The following is a 23,859-nucleotide window of genomic DNA, read 5'->3' as shown; positions in this document are numbered from 1 at the left end:
TGCTTCAGCCTCCTGAGTGCTGGGATGACAGGCCTGAGCCAGCTGGCTCAAAACACGTTTTTCAAACTAAGCAGAAGCAGTCACTTGATCTAGACATCTACACAATAATAAAGAAATAGAAAACCAATTGGTTTACTGTGTGACCCTGACCTTTAATGAGCTACCTACCAGTTTAATAATACAATCGAGTCTAAGGAACATTCTATAGGTAAGTATAGACCATCTTTCTTTCTTAACGTTTCCTTTTATGGGGAGTGGGACACTGAGACAGGGTCTCTATTATGTAGCTCTGGCTGTCTTGGAATTTGCTATGTAGAACAGGCTGAACTCAAACTCACAGAGATCTGCTTGCCTCTGCCTTCTAAGTGCTTGCTTAAAGGTGTGTGCCACCATGTGGGGCATTGTGATTTCTTCCATATTTCTTTCAAAACATTGACTGGAATGTATGTATGTCCTGCCAAGAGGTGCTAGGCTGTGGCTCTATAAAATGCAGTCCAGCTTGCTGTCCTAGAGCTTAGGGAGAAGATGTGTCCATAATATACTAGGTGGTAGAAAATCACTCCATCTAGAACAAATGTCACTTAACAGTATATGATCGTTGATCTCAGGACACCCAGAGAAGAACACTTGTGTCTAACCAGCTTCGACCATTGTGTGAAGACAACTTCATCCCAAAGTTACTGGCAGAAAGGAAACTTCCAAGTTCTTGAACTAACAGTGTCCATCTGCAGAGCCTAGACTCCCACACAGCTGGAGATACTCTGGAATCCAACTGGGCCAGAAAAGGGCAGAGGAGAGGGTCTTCTCAGTGCCTCCTATGTTAATGCAGAGAACCATCCCAGCTCTGCTGGAGTTTCTAGATCTGTTCCACAGACAACAGTAAGCTCAGCTCAAGTTGGTGACAGCCAGAGTAGAAACTTTCCTCAGCCACACTGTCCTCTAGGGAACAGTGACAGAAACAGAGAGTGACTGTAGACCCCACAGCTCTGACCTCCACAAAAAGAGCCAGCGCAGGCAGGGTCTAATGAGTTACAACGATGACCAGAGACAGAAAGAGAACCCAGGGCCAGATTCTCAGCTTCCTTCTACTGAACCTGAACTACATACTTGAAGAAGTATGCTCAGAAGAAATGCTTAGAAGACAAGAACACCTATGATTTCATTTCCTTCTGGGCCTCATCATATGGGCAGCACCAGCCTCTGATGGGTCTTGGGATTCAGGCCTATGGTACGGGAGAGAGTCAAGAACATGCATATTGCCAAGGACAAGAATGATCACACAGTAAGACAGCAATTGTCAACTCATTTCCTACACTGGTTCATTTCTCATTTTCTGCACGTAATCTTACAGAGCCTTTTATTCTACTCAAGGAATTTCCTCTCCGAGATTAAAGAGTGTCAATATTTAAGACAACCACATTGCTGTCTCCAGAGTCTTCCAGTTTTCATGATAACTTACTAAGAGTGTGGTTTCAGCAGTTACTTGCCAGGAGTTATTCTCGGCAAGCAGTTTTGGGGAGGCCTGATTGAGCAAGAACATTCGCCACGGTGTGACAGGCTGGGGTGGAGGACAAAGGAGCTCCAAACCCCTCACAGGAGACATTCTGGACACTGGAAGTGAGCATCTGAGGGGTGGCAATGCGACGATGATCTGTGTGGCTTTAATATGGCAACTCATTTCTCTAAACTACACCAGCAAGCAATGAAATAATACATGGTAACAATTCCAGAGTATAGCTGCATAGTTGAAAGCAGAGGAAACGTAAAAAAATATTTTATAAACTCTTAAAGCCTTGCAGGAATGTACTTTTTTGTGTGTTTGCCAGTGGAGTAGTGAAACAGGCTCACTCGTGGCCTGGGAGGGCTTCCAACTCACTAAGTAACTAAAGATGAGCTTCAACTGCTGAGTCTCCTGCTTCCACCTCCCAATTGCTGGTATTATAAGCAAGTGCAATGTAATCTCTTGATATTGTATGAGTAAGAGTATTCCCTTTGGAAGGGCTTTTGTAGCTGAATTTTAACAAACCTGTGCAATGACTCCTGCCCTTAAAGCATCTTTATGTGTGTCTACTAGAACTCACACTATCCCAAGGCCTGGGGAATACAGCAGTGAACAAAATCTAAATGCTTACGCTGTCAGCTGACAGTGAAGTGGGAGGTGAGAGGAAGACAACAGCTTGGGGAGCTGTGACAAGTGTGAGACAAACCGGATTGGGAAAGCTAGGGGTGGTGGGGGGTCAGGGGAAGGCTGGGAGGGCCCACCTGAGGGAAGGGGAGCATGCTTGTTGAGTCAGAGAATGACAAGGACCTTCTTATGACTAAAGCCTAGGACCTGAGGTCAGAACAACAGAATGGGTTGGAGGGGTGAGTGCTCCATGGGGAGTTCCAAATGTGTGAACTTCTGCTTTTTCTTTTACTGTTCTTTTTTGAGACAAGGTCTCACTCATTATATAAACCATGCTAGCTTGGAACTAACAGAGATCCACTTGCTTCTGAGGGCTGGGGTGAAAGGTGTGAGCCACCACACCTGGGCTGACTTTAACCTTAAAATAAATGAAAGTTCTTGGACCATAGGAGGGCTTGGGAAAGGTGTTTTGTCAGCATATACCCTAAGTTCTGAGTCTGGTGTGGAAGGCATATAATGAAAAGAACTACTTTCAATGTAGTTTGGCAAATGTCATAGTAAAACTAAGTTCAGAAAGATGAAAAATAAAGAAAAAATACCTAGAGTCTTCTCTTTAGTATGTATGTGTAGATCAGAGGACAGTCTTGGGTATCATCCTCAGAAATACCACCCATCTTTTTTGAGACAGGGTCTCCCACTGGTTTAGAGCTCAAGTGAGCTAGACTGGCTGGACAGAAAGCCCAAAGGATGCTCCCACCTCCACCTCCCAACTGTTGAATGACAAGCATGTGCCACTGCACCCAATACTCTTAAGTGGGTTCTGAGGATTGAACTCAGGTCTTCGTCTTGTGAGGTAAACGCTTCACTAACAGCTACCTCCCAGCCTCTGTATTCTTTGTAATTTACCAAACTTCTTACTAGATTCTACATCACAAGCGTGAGAGGAAAGGAGTCTGGAAAGAAGGAAGTATTGAGGACAGAGGGATTTGTTCCAGAAAAGATGATGTCAAGGAATCAGAAAATGGATAACAGGTTGTAGCTAGGAGTCGGGGTTTAGCAAAGGAAGGGGAATCTAAGGGAAAGAATAAAATATATTGGGGTGTGATGCCCATAGGTAAAGTAGGCTTTGCCCTTTAAAAATGCTGTCAGGGTGCCTGGCAATACTGGCTAATTGGGTGAAGCCCTAAGTCTGATCACCAGCACAGGAGCAGGGACCTCTTGGGGTGGGGCTGGTGACAAGCCTGTAACTCCAGCGCCCATGAGACAGGGTAGAGGGGACTTGAGCTTAAAATCAGTCAGGGCTACAGAGTAAGACTCTGTCACAAAATAGTACATGTCACTCTTTTTACATGTGTATATGTGTGTTCTGGGTTATAGTATGAAGTATATTTACGTTATGGTTCTAGTAAAAATGCCTGAAATTCAGTGCTTTAGACATATTAGGAGTAAACTTTAAGGCAATGGTAAACCATTGAGACATTTTAAACTACAAAATGATATGATCAGATTTGTGTTTGTGCACACATAGGAAGCATGTGTTTATGGTGTAGCTTGTTATTATTTGTGTCTGCAAAGGTTCCTCATGCAACAACATGGAGAATAATAGACATGGCTGAAACTAAGAATTCACAGATTTGACCACTGTCTAATTTAGGCAAGAAAAGGAAGATGGCAGCAAGTTCTCCACAAGTGGCTACAGGAATGGGGATTAACCGTACAGCCTTGGGTACCCAATTGGCTATGGCGGTGGTAAGAGGACAATCAAGACTTTTTTCTGCCACGCTGCAGAAGGGGACAGAATTCACTAGGACAGCGGACACCAAACCAAGCAAATTTGAGAATAGGGAATGAAGATCATTTTGGAAACTGTTCCAATGACATGACTTCAAGATATAAAAGGGAAGACACTGGACTACAAAAGCTTGAAGGCCAGAAGTAGAGTGTTTGTCTAACATAAGGCCCTGGGTTCAATTCTCAGCACCACAAATGGCTGAATATGTAGCCCTAGACCTCAGGAGAGAACTTGGAGCTAGACTGTTAACTGGGGGCTGCTCTTATCAGTGATCAGTGAAACCATGGCAGTAAATAAGATGGCTCAGAAGATTATGTGAACAAGTGGAGATACAAAGGATGAACTGAGAATGAGAAATCTGGCAGAGACAACCAAGACAGCACACTCAGGGGACAGAGAGCATGGTCTCAGAAGCTGCAAGAAAAACGTACTTTGAAAACAGTGAAAACCCTAGCATAAAAAAATGAGCAATTCCAGATCCTTGGGAGACTGAGGCAGAAGGATTGCTTAAGCTCTTCAAAGGCAGCCTGGGAAACACTTTGAGACTTCGCTGGGGAGAGAAAAAAAATGAAGACCTGATGCAACACCTTAAGGAAGATGTAGAGATAGTAAATAAGCAAATGAAAAGACGCTCACAATCACAGACCCCAGAGCTACCCAGAGCTACAAATTAAAACAAGAGACACCGTACATCTGTGAGAGGAGACACGCCCAACACTAAACAGGCAAAAGCTGGCGAGGCATGCAGCAGTAAGAACTCTCATTCCCAACACACCAAAGCTCTCTTGAAGGCAGTTTGGTGGTCTATTACAGATCTAAACAGGCCCTTACCATATGGCCTCATAGTCATGCTCTGTGGTATTTACTCACGTGAACTGAAAATGTGTATCATACAAAAACTGCAAAGGACATCACAGCAACCTTAGTTATAACTGTCAAGACACGCACCAGTGGGCAAAAGGATAGACTGAAGTATAGCCAAACAAGCGAGTATTATTCAGCACGAAAGGGAGATAATACAAAAGATACAACAGACCTTATTTGCCTGTACATGTTCCTAATGGAAAGGTCAATGCAAAAAGCCACACAGTGTTTCCAATCATATCATATTCTGGAAAAGTAAAAAGGTATGGAGGCAATGTTGCCAGTTGGGAGAGAGAGGAAGAAGGAGGAACAGGAGAAGCATACAGGACCATCTTGGTAGTGGAGCTGCTCTGTATGACATGATCGTGGTGGATAAATGTCTTTATGTACTTGTCACAACCCAGGAACTCACAACTCCCACAGGGAACTCTAATGTAAACTACAGGCTCTGAGTGACAGGAATTTTTTTTGTATGTCAAGGGTAACTAGCATACCAATCTTGTGTGTGTGTGTGCGTGTGGCAGAGTGGGGCGGGTACTGGTAGTAGGGAGGCTGTGGGGAAGTGGGGCAGAGGGCATATGGGCATCTCCTATCCCTTCAGTTCAATTCTACTGTGAACATAAAACTGTTCTTTTTTTTTTTCTAGTAGGGAATGGTAAAATACCAAGTACTATTGGGCAGTCACCAAGACAATGAGGAACTGTAGCTACGCCTAGAGCCACCCACTGCACATTTCTCTGCTTGTATCACTGTACAGTCAAACTAGAAAAAGTCAAGGCTTGGTCCTTGTCTGTTCCTTCTGCTCCTCTCCTGTTATGCACACACCATCTGAGTGCCTGCTCCTGCTGCTCCAAAACCTCACCAATGATCTCCACTCTTCTCAGTTCCACCGTCAGTGCTCTGCCCACTGCCTCAGCCTCCTACAGCATCCCATGGCATCCCACTCCCTCTTTCCTGGAACATCTTCGCTTGTCTTCAAGACAAACAGACTCTGGCTTTCCACGTTAACCATTCTGCTGACCCCTATTCACTTTGTTAATCTCAAAAATTCTTGGCATCTCTTCCCTGTCCAGAGAAGAGAGCTAGCTCATCTGGTAGCATTAAACATATACATTGATGGTTCTCAAACAGACATTCTTGGTTAGTAATCATTCTAAAATCAACTGCTGGCATCAATTAGATGGCTAATAGGCGCCTCAAATTTGACATTTCTAAAACTATCTCTACAAAATTTTAACTATTTTCCCCCTAGTTATCCTCATTCTTTCTGATGCTCAGGTAAAAATAAAGGGAAAAAAAAACCCTTGGAGTTACCTACAATTATTTTTTTCTTTACATAAAATCCAATACCAAACATGATTGGAGACAGACAGACAGACTGCCTGGTTTTAAATACTAGTTCAGTCACTTAATAGCTGTGTTATCTAGAGACAACTGCTTACCCTCTCCTGGCCTTAGCATCATTTGTAAAATGGGGGCAACAACCTTACATAGCTCTTAATACTGAAGAAAGCTAGTATTTGTAAAATGCATTCAACATGCCTGCCATGCAGTATGCAGCAGTGTTTCCCCAACCCCTCTATTCCTCAGTCGGGGAACAGATACCCGCAGGACGCATGTGTACTTCTTCTAAGTCTCCTACCATCCAGGTTCCTTTGCTACCTTCACTGAGCTTGTACTGCATTGCACAGCACTGCATCCCTACTATACAGCTCTGCATTATACTGTATTATACTATACAGTACTCCATTCTACACTGTACTACACTGCATTACACTACACAGCAAAGCACAACAGTACTGTACTACACTACACAGCAGGGCATTATACTACACAGCCAGAAAACAATACATAATACTGCACTGCATTACAGTACTGCACGGCAATGCATTGCACAGCACGGCACAGTACTGCATTACACAGCACTTCACAGAAATGTATTACACTACATAGCACTGCATTGCATTATGCTACACAGCAATTCATTACAGTACACAGCAAAGCATAACACATAGCACTGCACTGCACTGCACAGCACTGCACTACAATCTCCTTCAAACAAGAGTGTAGTGCCTTTAAACACTACTACATAATCTCTTCAATGTGTTTGAAATTTTTCATAATAAAAATGTAGAAGAAATTCTCATAGGGTAGACCATATGATTCTTCTGTTAAAAGTCTCTAATTCTCCCCCTTCCACCAAAGAGTAAAAGCAAAAAAGTCTTTATATCTGCTGATGAGGCCCTAAAATAAGCTTCCTCAACTCTCTGACTTCTGTCTTCATCTTGAGTTCTTTCGGGCATACCCTAAGTTGCTACCTCCCTGAAGCCTTCAGGCTGTGATCTTGCATCTTCCTTCCCAACTGCATCTTTTGAATGATTACCCACCCACCCTCCTAAAGATGTCTACTTCATCTTCCGGGAGCATTTATCATTACCCAGCACACCACCTCCCAAGCCACCAATTCTGAGATGACTCAGTTAAAGCTAGCCCACATTCCACCTACTTCTTCTAAAGGTGTGCATGCTTTCCTTCAGAGGAAGTAGCTAGACAAAGGGCACCACTTTCCACAGTGGCTCAAACATGACCTCTTAATGTGCATGCAAATGGTGAAGAAGAAGAAAAAACCCAAACCAAACAAACACCCCCAACCCCCAATCAAAGCCAAACCCACACAGGTTCTGAGTTATAAAGCAACTATAAAAATGTAGGTTTCCAGTGTCTGTTTTCAGTGTTAAACTTTTCCAAAAGCTAATTATCCTCTGCCCACCTACTTAAACGGATTTTATAAAGCAATTTGAATCTGAAGGTAGACTACAGATAGAACTAGGAAATGAGACCACACAAAGACTAAGAAGCAAAGTCTGCTTTGTCCTGGGTATCCACGCCCAACAAAGGAGCTCCTGTACTTCAGTGAAATGGTGTGGGGAGGACAGTTCAAAGACAAGTGTTGATCCCACCTCTCCTAAGTGATGGGACCACTGACTGATACACATCAATTAATCTAATCCGTATAGTCAGGGACCACACAAAACTCTCAGTCAACTTACAGACTGAGAAAATGAACACTCAGACAAACTGGTACTAAGCAGAGCTCAGATTAAAGCACAGGGAAGGCTCCCTGAACCAAAGCTAGTTGCTTATTTTGCTCCTATGGAACCCTGCCTCTCATAGGAACTAGGGCAAACTGTAGCTTAGAAAGCAGTCAAATGGCCATTTACCCATTATAACCACACTTCTGACATTATATCCATGAATCCAGTTACAAGCTTTGTGCTGGCAACTCCCTTACCTGTGGACATAAAAAAAGGGATGCGAAACTTTCCACTCAGCACCCGGGCCCGCAGATTCTGCAGTGTGCTCCCATCAAATGGCAGGGCACCACACACAAGCACATAGAGGACAACTCCAAGACTCTGCATCCCAAACAGAGAGAACAGTTAATTGCATCAGAGGAAGCAAAAGAGGCCATTGGAGTGTATGTGAGAATGATGGAACCAACTTTTTGTTCTTTCTTTATAATATAATATGGGCCATTATAAAGGTCAATAGTCTGCAGAGCAGTTAACAGCCTTCTTTGCTTCCAGACCTGAATTTTGGGTGAGATCTCCAACGTTTCTCAGAACCCAGCCTCTCAGAAAGAATAATCCCTGTTTTTTGCACAGGCATCATTTGCTCAGGCCCTTACAGGGTTCTTCTGCAGAAGCAAAGCAAGTCATTGAAATCCAAGGCTCACGTGAGTCAAGAACTGGGGGAGAGGCTGTGCATGGACTGGGGGTTTGCAAGGACACGTGAAGGTGCTTTCCACTCACACAGGGCACTGTGTGTCTTCTAGCAGGACAGCTGTCATCTAGAAAGGGGAACAGGGTGGCAAGACGGAGCAGTACTTACCCAGATGTCCACTTTGGGCCCATCATACTCCTTCCCTTCAAAGAGTTCTGGCGCAGCATAGGGCGGGCTGCCACACCACGTCTTCAGCAGCTGGCCGGGGGTGAAGAGATTGCTGAAGCCGAAGTCTAGAAAAGCAAATGGACAACATTCGAGTCAGCAACCCAGCAAACACTAGCATCTGGTCAGCAGAGCACAGGCCATGTCACCGAGCTGAAAAGCAAATCTAGGAAGTAAGCAGCACATTACCTGAGCTCAATGGAACTAGGGGATGAGTCAGGTGCAGCGCCTGCCTCACGTGTGTGGGCTGGGGAAAGGAACAGAGGTCAAATAGCGGAGGCGCAGGGAGGGGAGACCCATGCTAGAAAACTTTTCTAATTGTACTGGACATAGAACACAGGTCCTCACTGAAGGCAGGGTGGAGTAATGACTCTACACTGAACTACACCCCCTGAAGGAACTCTGGCTAGCTCAAGCTTGGCAAGCATGGGTCTGCAGGCCTTGCCCTTCTCTCCCATTCCCTCTGCCTTGCTAAGAAAATGTTAGATTACATTCCTAAAGCTAGCCACCAAGGCCTACTCCCTTATTTGGCCACTTCCTCCTCCTGAGGTTGACTACCAAGGTCCAGCTATCAAAGTTTTGAAGTCCAACAATTGAAAGCCCCCTTGGGCTCACCTAATTAGTATGCCCAATTAAAATGAAATATATCATCCTAACGCAGGGTTTCCACTTGTACCTTTATAAACTGCCATTTTCCTATGGGTCACGTCTGTCTCCTCTCTATCCAGAGGTTATTCTTTGTCACTCCAGGACAAACATCCGCGGCCCCATTTCCCTTGTTCCTTTCTCCCTTCTCCCTCTAATTTCTGTCCTCATCTGTTATTCCCTGCTCTCCATTCATCTGGGGTAAATAAATCTCCTTTGTGCTGAGAACGTTGTCTTGAGGGGTCCTGAGCTAATGTACCTTGCCTTTCACCCCCAGCCTCACTGATACAAAAAGCTTTGACCTTCCCCCCCCCTTTTTGAAGCAGGTTCTCAGTGTACAGCCTTTGCTTGCCTATGGCTGTCCATACAGACCAGTCTGGGGCCTTGAACTAGGGACTCTTCCTGCCTCCCTCTCTTGGGTACTGGGATTACAGGTGCGAGGTGCCGCACCCAGATGAAAGCACTGGTTGTTCACTAGAGGGCCACTAAGAGCAGCTGAAAGCCTCGTCTCCCTCCATTTGGCATCTGTCCTACAGACTGAGTTTCTCTTCTAGAGAAAGACAGGTTGTCTGGAAATATATCCTATAACAAGAGGCACATTTATGCTACAAAGCACCAGTGACTGCTGAGATAATGGTCAACAGACCATGGTTTGAGCAAGACTGGTTAACTAGTCAGCTTCCTGTGAAGCACCCACTTCTGTCCCTTTTCTACATAGCTTGGTAGTCCACAGCAGTAGCACCGAGACAAGGTTTTATATATATATGTGTGTGTGTGTGTGTGTGTGTGTGTGTGTATGTATATGTATATGTATATGTGTATATGTGTATATACATATGTATATGTATGTATATTAGTTAAACTTCCATTTCTGTTTTCACCATTATTTTTTCATTCTGGTTTTGGACAGGCGCCACATCTGATTTGCTGGAGCCCACCAACTGAAACACTTGAAACACAAGGCACTTGAAACACATGGGCGCCTTCTCAATTGGACTCCGAGTTTTCATATGCTTTTTTACAAATATACATATGGCCACTTAAAAACTAGACAATGTGGCATTGTTATTATTGAGGTGATATATTCAAAATGAAGAAAATGCAACTTATTTATAAACTGAACAAAGAACATTTACATTTTAACAACTCTGTTTTAACAGCCCACTTTCATTATTTTCTCCTATTCTCATTAGTCTAAGGAGTAGAAGGAACCAGTCTTTGGGAACAATGCTAAAATACCAGGTAAAAATGGCAGGCTTTGGCGGTGGTGGAGCACGCCTTCAATCCCAGCACTTGGGAGGCAGAGGTAGATAGATCTCTTGAGTTTTTACAGAGCGAATTCCAGGACAGTCAGGGCTACACAGAGAAACCCTGTCTCAAAAAAGCAAATAAATGAACGAGTGGCTGGCTTGCTGGCTTTATCCAAAGATAAAGACCATAGCATATAAATATTTTGATTTCTGGACAGCCTCCGTGATAGGCTGAACTATCTCTTGCCCCAGGCACACCACATTCCCTGTACCCCTAGCAACTTGAAAGCTAGATACCTACTAACCTGGAGCCTCTTTTCCCTCTCCCACATCCTTATTGTCCTGTTGGAAGGTAAATCTCCTTTTGCCCTCTGTACTCCTTCTTTCTATCTAGCCAGAGAGGAGTTTGCCAGTGAGGACCTGTTGGCTTTGGCTGCCTCTCGGGGCTGACTTTCCACGTCCCGCAGTGTCTCATCTCACTTCCCTTCTGAGTCTTAAGTTCCTGTCCTGGATTCCCCAGAACCTGCTTGGAAAGAGACTGTTTTCTAATTATCAAATCTGCTCTTCCAGTGATGCTCCCAGGGCTCACTAATAGTGGTCCCTTCTGTTACTAAAGACACTGGCATCATCCTTAGCTCCTCTCTCCTTTTCCCTCTGAGTTGGATAGCACTCAGAACCTCTGTCTTGTGTATCTTGAACACCTTTCCCGTTTTGTTTCCATCTCTAGGATTTTTTTTTTAAATTTATGTGTGTGGGATATGGGTATATGCACACATGTTTGTGTAGGTGCTCATGAAGGCCAGCAAAAGAGAAATAGATCCCTTGAAGCTGGAATTTTAGGCGTTTTGTGAGTTGACATATGTGCAGGGATTTGAACTCTGGTCCTCAGGAGCAGCAAGTGTTCTGGATTGCTTAGCCATCTTTCCAGACCCCATTCCTACCTACCATCTTCCACATGCCCTTCTCATCTCTGATAAGACTCACTATGCTTCCTACCTATGTCACTTAACTTCCCTCTGGGCTGTTCACTCAGAGCTCAGTCACACAAAATCAGATCCGATTTCCACCTTGCATAAAAAAACAGAAAAGGAAAAAAAAAAAAGGTGGCTCTCTTCTGCTTATAGAACAGTCTTTATTACAGCACTGTCATTAAGGTCCATCACAGCCAGCCCTACTACCCTACATAGCTCTCCAACTTACCTCTGACTAGACTCCATTACTAAGGGCTCACATCCTGTGTTTACACATCTTTCTCTTTACTACTTCCTGTCTGTGCCAGACCAGTACTTATCTTTCCCACCTTTAAAATGCATTCATTTCCAAGGCCCAGTCAAATATCACTTCCTGTATGAAGCTGTAACTGATTTCCAGCAGAAAATATCATGACAATGGCTTCCTCTGGGTTGTCATAGCCTTTTGTTTATTCTCCTACATTCCAGCCACTACTCCACTACTCCGCCTTATTCTGTGCTTTGTATATTACTGTGTTCAAGCCCTCTGCTGATTACTGACAGAAAGGGATGGTTTTATTTGTTCTTGTCTCTGCACAGTGTTTTTAACGCACAGCAGAAACCTGAGAAAGGCTCACAGAAGTAAATTAAGTAAAATCACTGACAGCCCTCTCCTGAACACGGTTGCTGGTGCCTTCTCACACTGATGATTCAATGGGCTACATACCAGAACTTCTACCTCCTATCCACCTCACCCAAGGTGCTGAAGATAACTGACTCATCACAAGGGGCTTGGGGGCCCAGGGCCTGATTCAACTCATTACAGCGGGAGAAACAAAACATCATTAGAAATAAATACCTCTTTGCAAAATCTCTTACATCCCCTAACTTTTCTGTACTCCCATGACTTTCTCTTTACTTCTTGTTTTAGGGGTGTGTCTGTGTATGTGTAATTCAGCTTTTAAAACACTTTGCTTCTCTTGGAGAAATCTATTCTGTTTCTCTCAAGTTCCTTAAGAACTATTTATTAGAGCTGCCTGAACAAGGCTTGTACAATGACAACACCAGTTGACATTCCAGCTCGAAAAGAGGGACTCTCACAGGCCCTGCCTCTAGAAGAAGAGCTACAGGCAATAAACAGCTGCCAAGAGAGGAAGAGTCAGGCTTCCCTTCCACAGGGATGAGGCCCCATAGAATACACCATAGATTACAATATCAAGTAGTCAGAACAACACACATGATGCACGCACACTCTCACCATTAACAATTAAAGAGGTGATAAACTGGAAGAGGAGTGGGGGCTCCTGAAAGGGGTTAAAGAGGTGAGAGGTGGGAGAGAAATGACATAAATATAAGCACTCATATTTTTAAAAACCATTTAAAAAAGTTATTTATTTTTTTTCTGACTCCTTCCTGGTACCTACAATGTCTTTAAGCATAGTGATTGTGTAAGAATACTGCTTATGACCTGGCATGGTGTCTCATGCCTGTAATTCCTCTCGAGACAGAAGCAGATAGAAATATGTGAATTTGAGGTCAGATTGGTCTACATTGTGAGTTCCAGGGCCATCCCAGACTCCATAGTTGTATTATATCCCAAAACAAACAACAAATGCTTCTTATGAATGAAACAATCAGTTGAAAGTTCTCCCAACTGATCCACTTTTTGGAGAAAAGGTCTCACTATTATGTAGCCCAGGCTGGCCTCCAATTCACGGTCCTCCTGTCTTGGCCTTCTGAGTGCTAGGACTAGAAGAAAACAGCTCAAATCTTTCTAATATCCAACTTCTGAAACAAACATCACAGTCTGCAAAGAGTGAACATTGTCCAGACTCTTTCTTTATAAGCTAGTAAGGATAAGATGCTAAAAATCTTAACAAAACCAGACTGCTGGCACAAGCCTGTAACCCCAGATAATTGAAGGCTAAGGCAGGAGAACCTCAAGTTTGAGGCCAGCCTGGGTTGCTCAGTGAGGTCAGAACAAAAAGTAAAAGAGGACTGGGCTCAGCAGCAGAACGCTCGCTGGCATCACAAATGAGACTCGCAATGTGGCATCTTTGGTCATACCATAAAAGAGGACTTAACTGCAGTTTAAGTACCAAAGCTAGCAGGCCCAGGTCCACACTCCTCCTGACATATTGTTACTGTAAACCAAAGTTTCCTTTAGAGTATAGTATACTGCCTGCTCTGCAGCTCTTCACCCCAGTCCTCTTCGGCACTGCCATGCATGCTGGTAAGCCAGAAGTCTGACTAGTTCAACGTGCATTTAACTTTAACATAAGTTGTTTTTAAAGATTTAAATTATCCGTGCAAGAGAAACCTCAAATTATTAACACACAGGAACATTGGAACTCCTCTTGAAAACTCAGCTCCCTCTAATAAATACTTGAGGAGTTGAAAAAATGAGCTGGAGAAAGTATCTGCTCTAGTTTCTCTTAGCTGCTTACCTTCGTGGGCACTTTCATACACACTTCAAGCAGAAGGCTATTTCTGAATACTGTTGGCAGTTTAGCAAAGCAGCGAGGAGACACTGGGATGTGTGGTAGAAAGCAGGGGTAGGGAGAAGTGGGTGAGCAGCTTTTACAGTTTATAGTACAGACAACTGAAATATCTCATAACAAAAAATAAAGCAAAGTAAAACAAGAATGGATTCTCACTGGCTTGGGTCGGAAACACCCAAACAGTAGATTTAATAACAGCAAAAAGCCTCAGAGATCATGTTTGCTCTGCCTCTCTGAACCTACAAAGTCATTATTTCTATTCAATAGGCGCTTCATGAATTCCAGCTTTGGAATGGCTCTTGTTTCTACTGCTCCTCATTATTTATTTACTAATGTTTCATACTCCTAACACTTCCATTACAAGACTCTAAGTAAATTCCTCCATCTCTTTACTCATTCATTCAACATGAATACATGGAAGACTTCCAGCGTCGCACAGCAATGCGATAATTCCTAGAGATAAACCAAAGCACAAGGGGCGTGATCACAGGGATGGCTCGGAAAAGAAGTAGGGGGCTCGCAAGACAACTCAGCATGTAAGAGAGCTTCCTGTATAAACCTGAGTTTCAATCTGAAGCGCTCACTAAAAGGCTGAGTGTAGTCAACATGCACATGCTAAGGAGGAGGAGCTAGGGCTGGCTGACTGCCAGCTGCAAATTCAGCAAGAAACCCTGCTTTCAGAGAATAAAATGCAGAGGGATAGCATAGGACATCTGATGTCCTGTAGCCTCCAAGTGCAGGTGCACACATATGCATGCAGAAACCAAATATACACCACATATCATACACACAAAACTTAAAAAAAAATGAAGATAGTTGATCTGGGGAGGCAAAGGGGGGAAAGTGGCTGGAAACTGAATGGGCCGGAGGGGACACAGTCAGGGGCAGAGCACTCAGCTAGCTTGCGAGTAAGTGTAAGCAGTCAGGGACTGTCCTGGATCTCCCACGAGGCTTGAGTAAGAATTCTCCTTGCCCCCGAGTGCACACAGCACTAGGTGAGAGGTTCTCAGCTGTAAATGCTGGGCTCTGTGGGCCTCTGCTTCCCTTCCCCCCTACTCTGCCTTGAGAAGTTCTGTAAGACAAGATAAAGGGACTTTGGTTATAATGAACTATAACCTTTGGTTCTTGATACATTCTCACCACAGCGTCACTCTCAAACTGTTCTTATTCCCCCAACAGCCTTAACAAGGAATATAAAGAAGATATTTTATAATTTCCTCTAATTAAGGTGTATTGGGTAACCAAAGCCAATTTCAGAGTATTTTATCACAGAAAGAAGCCCTGTACCAACCAGCAGTCACCCCCTTTGCCTAGGCAGCAGGCATGTACTCATTGCTTCCTATCCTGGAGAAGATACTTGATATAAAGGGAGAAGAAGTATTTGTACATATGTAGATTATGTATCAAAACCATGCCATAGGAAGAAATAATTTCTGAATGAAGGGCATCTTAAAGGGAAGATCACATCTATAATGTTCAGAAATCTTTGACTTAGATTTCCAAAGACATGTGTACATCAATTGGTAGTTAATTATGTTCACACACACATACAGATACATATGCATGCATGCATACATACATACATACATACAAAACCTTTTGGTGGGATGTTAAAATATCACCTTTTGGGTGGAATGTTGAGACCAGGTTGGCCAATTTTCAATCCGCCTGCCTTAGTCTCCCAAAGGCTGAGATTACATGTGCGTGCCCTATGCCCAACTTAAAACATCATCTTGAACAATAAATGGAAACACCCAGCAGTTCTTTGCAGACAACTGATACTAGCTAGTGTCAACTTAAAAAGATGACATTCTTGGGGGGAAGGGGGAGAGTAGGAGGGAAGAGGAGAGGAAGGAAGGGGGAGTGGGGAAAATGTGTAGCTCAATAAAAATAATAAAAAAAGAGAGATGACATTCTTTATTATTTACCTACCAGCAATGGGAAAAGATTTATGGCCTGCAGAGTCAACCCAAAGTGATAAATGTCATAAAAGTTTACCAAAGAAACCAAAGTCATAACAGAAAAAAAAAAAAGAAGGGCTGGTGAGGTCAGTCAGTCAGATGATGACCACGCAAGCATGAGGACCTGAGTTAGATCCTCATCGCTGAGCGTGGTGACAAAGATTTCTCACTCCAGTGCTGGGGACAGGGAGACAGATGGATTCAGAAGCTGCTGGTCAGGCAATGCTGCTTAATCAGGGAGGCCTAGGTACCAGTAAAAGACCCTGTGTCCAAAGTGGCCAGTGGGACAGCACTTAAACAATGATCAATGATATCTTCTGAGTTACATGTGCCCACACATGAATATGCACACGTGCATGTGGGCACACACAAAGAAAATTGCATAAGTTAGATACTCACCCCACACAGCAGAAGCAATATGGGTGGAGCAGTCTTCTTATGTGGCCTATGGCCATTTATTTCTCCACCCGTGAATAACTCAACATAATTTGCTAAGTCTCTTTTCCAGCTCCCAACACCCAGTTGGTTAGCATTTGTCTGCAGGCTGAAATGGTAATGTAGTTCTTTTCTCATAATGCAAAGCAGAAGACTAATTTGAACCCTATGCTCATCATCTATGAGGGTTTAAATACCAGAGGTTGCTATTGATTTAGAGCCTTGAAAACTCTTTGTTCTAGGCAAGATGAGCAGCCTGCAGCTATATAAGGTAGCGATACTGTATCCTAAAAATAAGCGCATCATTAGCTGGGTATGTGAAATGTGGTAAAGAAAAGAGCAGAGCTGGTGGCACTAATTTAAAAATCAGGACAATTCTAGAAGCAAATTTTCTTGTTTGGTCCACCACTTCAGAGCAATAGCCTTGACTTCTTTTCTGGTTGACCAAGGAACAATCCAAAGCAGATGTAAACAGATGAGGCATAACCTCCCACCAGCTCCAATGTTCTCAGCGTGCACAAAGCAGTACGGTGTGGTGTAATTGACAGCCAAGCCTTTTGGAGGCCTAGGCCTCCCTTCCTGCTATAATATATAAGTGAACAGCTGAGAGGCGGAGCAGAAGGACAGCGCAAACTGGGAACATACGCACATCTCTAAGTGACCAACCTCACTAGGAAGCACTATGACAAGATCCTTCATTCTGTCAAATCTGAAAGCTTCTGAGGGCCACGATTGCAACGAGGGACAAGCACCCCAAAGCAGAATTAATCTGGCCCTTGTTTGATTTCTCAATGAACTTACAGGGAAAGTGGGGTGTGCTTGCTGGAAATGACTCAAAAGTAAACCAAAACAAAACAAAACAAAGACCAAAATGAGTACAAGAAATACATAAATAAGAACTAGGGTGTACCATAGACTGTTAAAATGGAACACATCACAGAAAGGGAACTAATTCTATAAGCCATGTAACTCAAGGCTTTGTGATTATTTTTATTGTTGTTATTATTGTTTGTTTTCTTGTTTGTTTTGAGGAAGAAAACAGCAGTAGGCTGTGTGGCTCTCAGGAGCACAGCTGAGGAAGGGCGAGTCTGACATCTCCCAGGAATCATAGTATGAGTTCACCATGAAGACAACTTTTGGGAAGTCCTTGGTATTTAGCAATTGCTCCAACCCCTGGCTGAACTTCCTGAATAGAAGCTAATAAAGAAGTGATGGTGACTAGAGACTGGCAACCCGAAAACACGTTCAGGGGAAATCCCTCAGGGGAAAATTTAAAACTCAGTCATTATCCTATTTTGGGGGATTTGGGCCGATATTACATTGACATTTACAGTGAAGAGCTTACTGGGGTTTCCCAAGATACACTAGCAGGTGGAATCACCAAATTCATTATTTTGGGAGGAATAAGCCAATCTCCTCTACTCTAACACAGATGACACTACCCAACTCACCTCATAAGAAAGCAAAATTGAAAAGCCTTGCCAATGTCAGTCTCCATGTTAAACTCGGTAGTGAGTAGATGAAAAGGGGCTGTAATTAGATACTTGAGATAAAAGAAGACAAGAGCCACTGGAACTGTTAGAAACAGTAAGGCGCAGTATCATGGTCACAATGCTAAATCATAACAAATTAGAGCCATAAAGGTCCATCACTCAGCGAGCTCCTCAGACTGGCAGGTTAGCGTATAACTCAAAGTTTTACTGTACCTTTCACAGGGCACAATGGAGAAAGACCTCTTTAAAGTTTAAACAGAAATTAATGATACCAAGTGGAAACATAGTATTTAAATATAGTAGTTTTCAAATGAAAAGTCAGGGACCAGGCGTGATAGCATATGCCTTTAGTCTCAGCACCCAGGAAGCAGAGGGAAGTGACTCTCTATGAGTTGGAGGCTAGCCATGGCTACTTAGTGAGATCCTGTCTCCAAACAACAACAAAACCCCAACCAGCTAAGCAAACACACACAAAAATTAGACATATGGGGCTAGCAAGACAGCTCTTGGTGGGTGAGCATCCAAGTCTGATTATTTGAGTTTGATCCCTGAGAACTATGGAAAGGTAGGAGAGAACTCAACTCAACAAAGCTGTCCTTTGACCTCTGCAAGTTTGCACTGGCATGCACACCCATACACACACATCATGAACACACATAACAATAAATTGGACATGACTTGATAAGAAAGAGTCTACATTTGGAGAAAGGAAAGTGGAAGGGCATTTTTCTAGCTCTAAGGTATGGCCTGTGAGTTTAAAAAAAATGTTTTTCTTAGGCCAAAGCTAAAAGATAAACATAATTCACATGACTGGAGTCATCAAAGTTGTAACCCTGAGAGATATATGTGGTAATACTTCCTATGTCTGATGCTCTACTACTGTGTTCTCAGAACAATATGGATAGGACATACATGGTCCTTAACGTCTGTAAACTAGACTGTGGGTGAGACAAATAACGACTAGAGAATTGTGCCATCAGCAACCTTCAGAAGGCAATCGTATGTGAGAGACAAGTGTGACTTCCTTAACGGTTTTATCAATAAAACCTACTGGCGCATGATTACAATCCTACCACATGGGAGGCAAGGCTAGGAGGATTGCTACAGGTTTGAGGCCAGACCAGTCTGGACTACAGAGTGAGACCTGTTTCAAAACAAAGGGGGGAGGGGGAGAGAGGGAAGAAGGGGTGGAGAGAAGAGCTAGGCAGGCAGTGGTAGCAGGTACCTTTGATCCCAGCACTATGGAGGCAGAGAAAGGCAGATCTCTGAGCTCAAGGCCAGCCTGCTCCACAGAGTAAGTTCCAGGACATCCAGGACTATACAGAAAAACCCTATCTCAAAAAAACCAACAAACAAACAAGACCCACCCCTTCTCCCAAAAAAGAAAGAAAAAAGAAAAAAAGAAAAAAAGAAAGAAAATTTCTAATGTGACCAATAAAAATAAGATTCTCGTTAGATTAGAATATAAGGGAAACTCCTTTACATTAAATTGTACAAGAAACCAGTATTCTTCAACTCTTTTGACTCACATTCCTTTTTGTTCTTTTCTTTTTCCAACATTTAAAAACATCTATCTGGTTCGCTGGATTGGGTGTGGACAACGCATGTCTGTTATGTGCGTGCGAGCCAGAGGACAACCTGTGGGAGTCAGCCCTCCCTCCCATCCTGTGAGCTCCAGCCTCGCACCCAATACCCTGGGACCCACACCAGGCTGGCCTTGGCCTTCAGTCAGTCTTGTGCAGGCGTCAGTCTTCTGCCTCTGCAGGCCAAGTGCCTCAGTTTCACCAGTGGGCTACCACACCCAGGGACAAACTCCTTTTAAAACAAAGTAATCTACATGGGAAGTAGAAAAACAAGATCTCCTGAGTAAATTGGGAGCATGGGGACCGTGGGAGGGGGTTAATGGGGAGGAGAGAGGCAGGGAGGGGAACAGAGAAAAATGTAGAGATCAATAAGGTCAATAAGAAAAAGTGTAAAAAAAAAAAATCCACAAAGTATTGTCTTAAAACCTCCCGAGAAGGAAATTTTTTAAAAAATTCTATTGTTTATGATAAAATAGTTTAGGCCTGCCTTTAGTACATAGAAATCTGTCTCAATTCTTCTACCTCTTCCTCAAGAAACAAAATAGTTGATTTAAAAGAGCTTGGTATAGTGGGAGACATGTTTAGTTCCAGAGACTGAGATAACAGGATCTTGAGTTTGAGGCTAGCCACTGTTTCACAAAGGCAAAGTAAGTAGTTGAAAAGTCCTTCTTCATCAAGTTCAGGACAGAGTAAAGTCACCACTAATAGTGCCCACACTAGCAGCGCCCACACTAACACACTTAGGGAAAATATTCATTTCTATTTGATATATTCTGCTTATTTTAGAAGTTACATATGCACTGAAATTAATTAGTTAAAATAGGTAAATCTTTTAATGAGCTGGGGTGTAGAGTGGATGGATGTATTTGAACCTGAACCACCAAATCAGTTTATTTGAATTATTTTCATGTTCTGTTTTTTTCAAGTGATAAAATGGATTATCAAGCTTAGGGCCATTGTTGTAATTATTTACTATACACTGTGGATGCACCACCACAGCATGTACATTTACAAATACATGGATATGAATATATAAAATTTGAATGCAGCACATCTGTATCGTGTATGTATGTTTGTCTGTCTATACAAAGTTTTTAAAAATTCGGCTTCTGGGAGCTGGAGAGATGGCTCAGTGGTTAAGAGCACTGCCTGCTCTTCCAGAGGTCCTAAGTTCAAGTCCCAGCAACCACGTGGTGGCTCACAACCATCTGTAATGAGATCTGGTGCCCTCTTCTGGCCTGCAGCATACATGTAGACAGAATGCTGCAAAATAAATAAATATCAAAAAAAAAAATCGGGGGCTGGAGAGATGGCTCACTGGTTAAGAGCACTGACTGTTCTTCCAGAGGTTCTGAGTTCAATTCCCAGCAACCACATGGTGGCTCACAGTCATCTATAATGAGATCTGGTGCCCTCTCCTGGCATGCAAGCATCCATGGAAGGAATGTGGTATACATAATAAACAAATAAATATTTTTTTTAAAAAAAATCGGCTTCTGAACCTTAGAATCATGTCTTGATGTGTTATATAATAACTGTGATAAGCAAGGTGATTCATAAATTTGACAAAGTATAACTTGAAGCATTGCATAATTATCCTTTCACTCTCATTAATTTGAATTTCAACATTAGTGTTACTCGTTCCTTATATAGTCCAGGGGTCCAGAACATATAAATTTAACAAACTACAAGGAATAAAGGAATATCTAACTCCCGATGAAAATGATTATGGCAGTCAACTGCCTAACTGAGCAATGGATGGGTTGAGAGATAAATCTGATCATTAGCCCCCTGCCCAACGGCAGACACAGTCAAATTACACTCAGAGGTACTCCAATAACTGCATTTAGAAAGATCTAAAGAACTACTCCATTTATTAACGCCTAAAAAATAGAAAAGGTGAGAGAAATCACTATAATTTCGGGGGAGGGGGGATCTAGGAGGAGTGTGGGGTTGAGATAGATTCTCATTTATCCCAGGCTGGTCTTGGTTATGTAGCAAATGATGTCCTCAACAGTTTCCATTTCCCAAGCTGGGATTATAAGCGTGTGCCTGACCTCCCTCTTCCTTTCTCTCCTTTTCCTCTCCTATAGGGTCTTTGTGTGCCAAGTGTCAAACCCAGTACCCTGAACATGCTAGACAGACAGACGCTCTACCACTGAGCTATAGCCCCCACCCTTTACTATTAACTTCTGAGATATGAATCTCTAGGAGCACTGAGACCTGAAGACTGGGAAATCACTGGCTCAGAAAGGCTCCTGTATGCTGTTGGAGGTGTCAAATTAATGGTGGGCTTTGTGCAGCCTGAGCGAAGAGCCAAGGACCACATAGCTCAGGGCACTTTTAAAACAAAAACAAAATGCCCAGGCCTACCATTAACAAACTGGTCTTTTCTGTTTGACACTGAGTAAACAGACAGAAATATTATATTTGCTCTCTTATGATCTTTAAGAGAACTGAAAAAAGTATATTTCTAAACTCATAATGAGAACCAGATTCTGGTCTAATAGGGACTTTCTGAGAAAGCAATCTCATACACCTTTTTACTTTTACATTCTCTTATTTTTTGTTATTGTTGTTGCTGCTGTTACTCTGAGTCAGTTCTCTACATAGCTCTAGCTGCCCTCCTGCCTCTGCATCCCAAGCTGCGATTAAAGATGTATGGCACTATGCCCGCTAACATCTTTTTAGTCTTAAATTATTTTATTATTTGTATAAGTGTGTGCATGCAAGCATGAATGTAAGTGCAAGTACACACATCCCAAAATGTCCATCATCCCTTTAATTTTAAGTGTCTTGCAAATTTCATGCAATATACTACAGATATCTTTGACATAGAGTGAAGGGCATGCAAACCCTTTCCCAACATCAACTGTAGCTGTGGAGTGTGCTTCTGTGAAAGAATCAGCAAAACATGGTCTTGGATAGACCTAGGAAAGACCCTGTAGTATTTATATCCTCTAATAAAATAAGCAACACATTGAACAGACAAATTATCAATGCTTTTGCAAAACAGCGTGAGTTAGAAATTACAGCTAAGTGTCTCCAATTTTCTTTCAGTTTATCATTTGATTGCTTAAAAATTTCAAAACTTTCAGTTTCTTCAACATTAGTAAGCCTGAAATTTTCTTTGTCTTAGCTATCTGTATTATCTAGACTATGAAGCAACAGTTTTTATTTGACCTATTCACGTGGGTTTGCATCTGATGGGGAGCAAAAGTATGTCTCTGTTGGCTGGGAAGTGCTCACATCCTTACTGACTTATAGTGTCCACTGTGGTCCCAGAGACAAAGTAATTTGAAAGCTGGAGCTGTTCTTCCTGGATAGGGACACACACACACACATAAGCACATGAGTATCCTACCCTACCCTCAGCTCAGGCTCCTCAGCCAGGGCAGAGGAGGCAAAGGTAATGCCCAGACTTCCATCCACAGCTTCTTGTTTTTGTCCAAGGTCTCAAAGCAAAAGTTTCCATGTTTTTGCAGCCTTCTGCATCCTTCTCTTTTTCTATTCTAGACCCCTCTTTCCCTCATTTTCCAACTATCTCCCAAATAAGGGTCATTCATTAATAGATACCAGCACAGAAACCCCAAAGGCTCAAGAAAGGAACAGGTGTAAAGTACATGAACCAGAGGTTTGTATAAAATGACTCTGCAGCTGCGGAAGAAATTATCTTCTGCTTCTCCAATGTGTATGTCTACACATCCTCAGGAGCACAAAACCTGCAGGCTAACCAGAATGCATCTTGTTGGAACGTGAACTTTCTCCTACATTAAGCTGTTGATAATTTTAATATCAAAGCTACTATAGACACAACATGGAGTAGAACACAGCCCGAAGCATGGGATTAAGATTTGTGTAAAAGAGGTCTTTTCAGGCATCCCATCACTCCTTACACACCCCAGCAGGCTGAGCTCTTTTCCTTCTGCCGTGTGGAGACCACAAGGAAAGATCTGACAAGGCAGCTTCTGCACTGGCCGAGTAGCTTCTGTGAATCCTTATAAGTGCGGTCATTCTTGACCGCTCACTTACAACACAGAACTACAACTGACAAAAATGTTTCCATTTTAACTTTAGAATCTTTTCATACAAAATAAACACACACACACACACACACACATATATATTACCTTTTGAATAAAACAATATTGATATTTGATTTATAGGGTTTTAGTCTTAGGAGTGAGATTCGGGAGAGACAATTTTAATTTAAAATTTACTTATATACATGTATGTACTTCTGTGGGGACATGTGCATGGTGAGTGTAGTGCCCTCAGAGGCCAGAAGAGGGTTTCAGATTCCCTGGGGCTA

The 23,859-nt window shown here is 42.8% G+C and overlaps 1 protein-coding gene across 2 annotated transcripts in view; it reads right to left on the bottom strand.

Annotated features, from left to right (window-relative positions):
* Positions 1–23,859, bottom strand: part of Sik3 (SIK family kinase 3) — a 207,249-nt gene that overhangs the window by 41,114 nt on the left and 142,276 nt on the right. For both annotated transcript variants that reach the window (XM_048417531.3, XM_048417532.3), the window contains exons 5-6: positions 8,673–8,797; positions 8,074–8,197 (exon numbers count right to left, since the gene is read on the bottom strand). In XM_048417531.3, the coding sequence (XP_048273488.2) occupies positions 8,074–8,197; positions 8,673–8,797 (249 nt within the window). The remainder of the gene's footprint in view (positions 1–8,073; positions 8,198–8,672; positions 8,798–23,859) is intronic.

Source organism: Myodes glareolus, chromosome 4 (genome assembly GCF_982192425.1).
Source record: "Myodes glareolus chromosome 4, mMyoGla1.1, whole genome shotgun sequence".
In the NCBI taxonomy this organism is placed as follows: domain Eukaryota; kingdom Metazoa; phylum Chordata; class Mammalia; order Rodentia; family Cricetidae; genus Myodes; species Myodes glareolus.
Note: the sequence above shows the minus strand (reverse complement) of the source record. Positions and strands in the feature narration are given on the sequence as shown.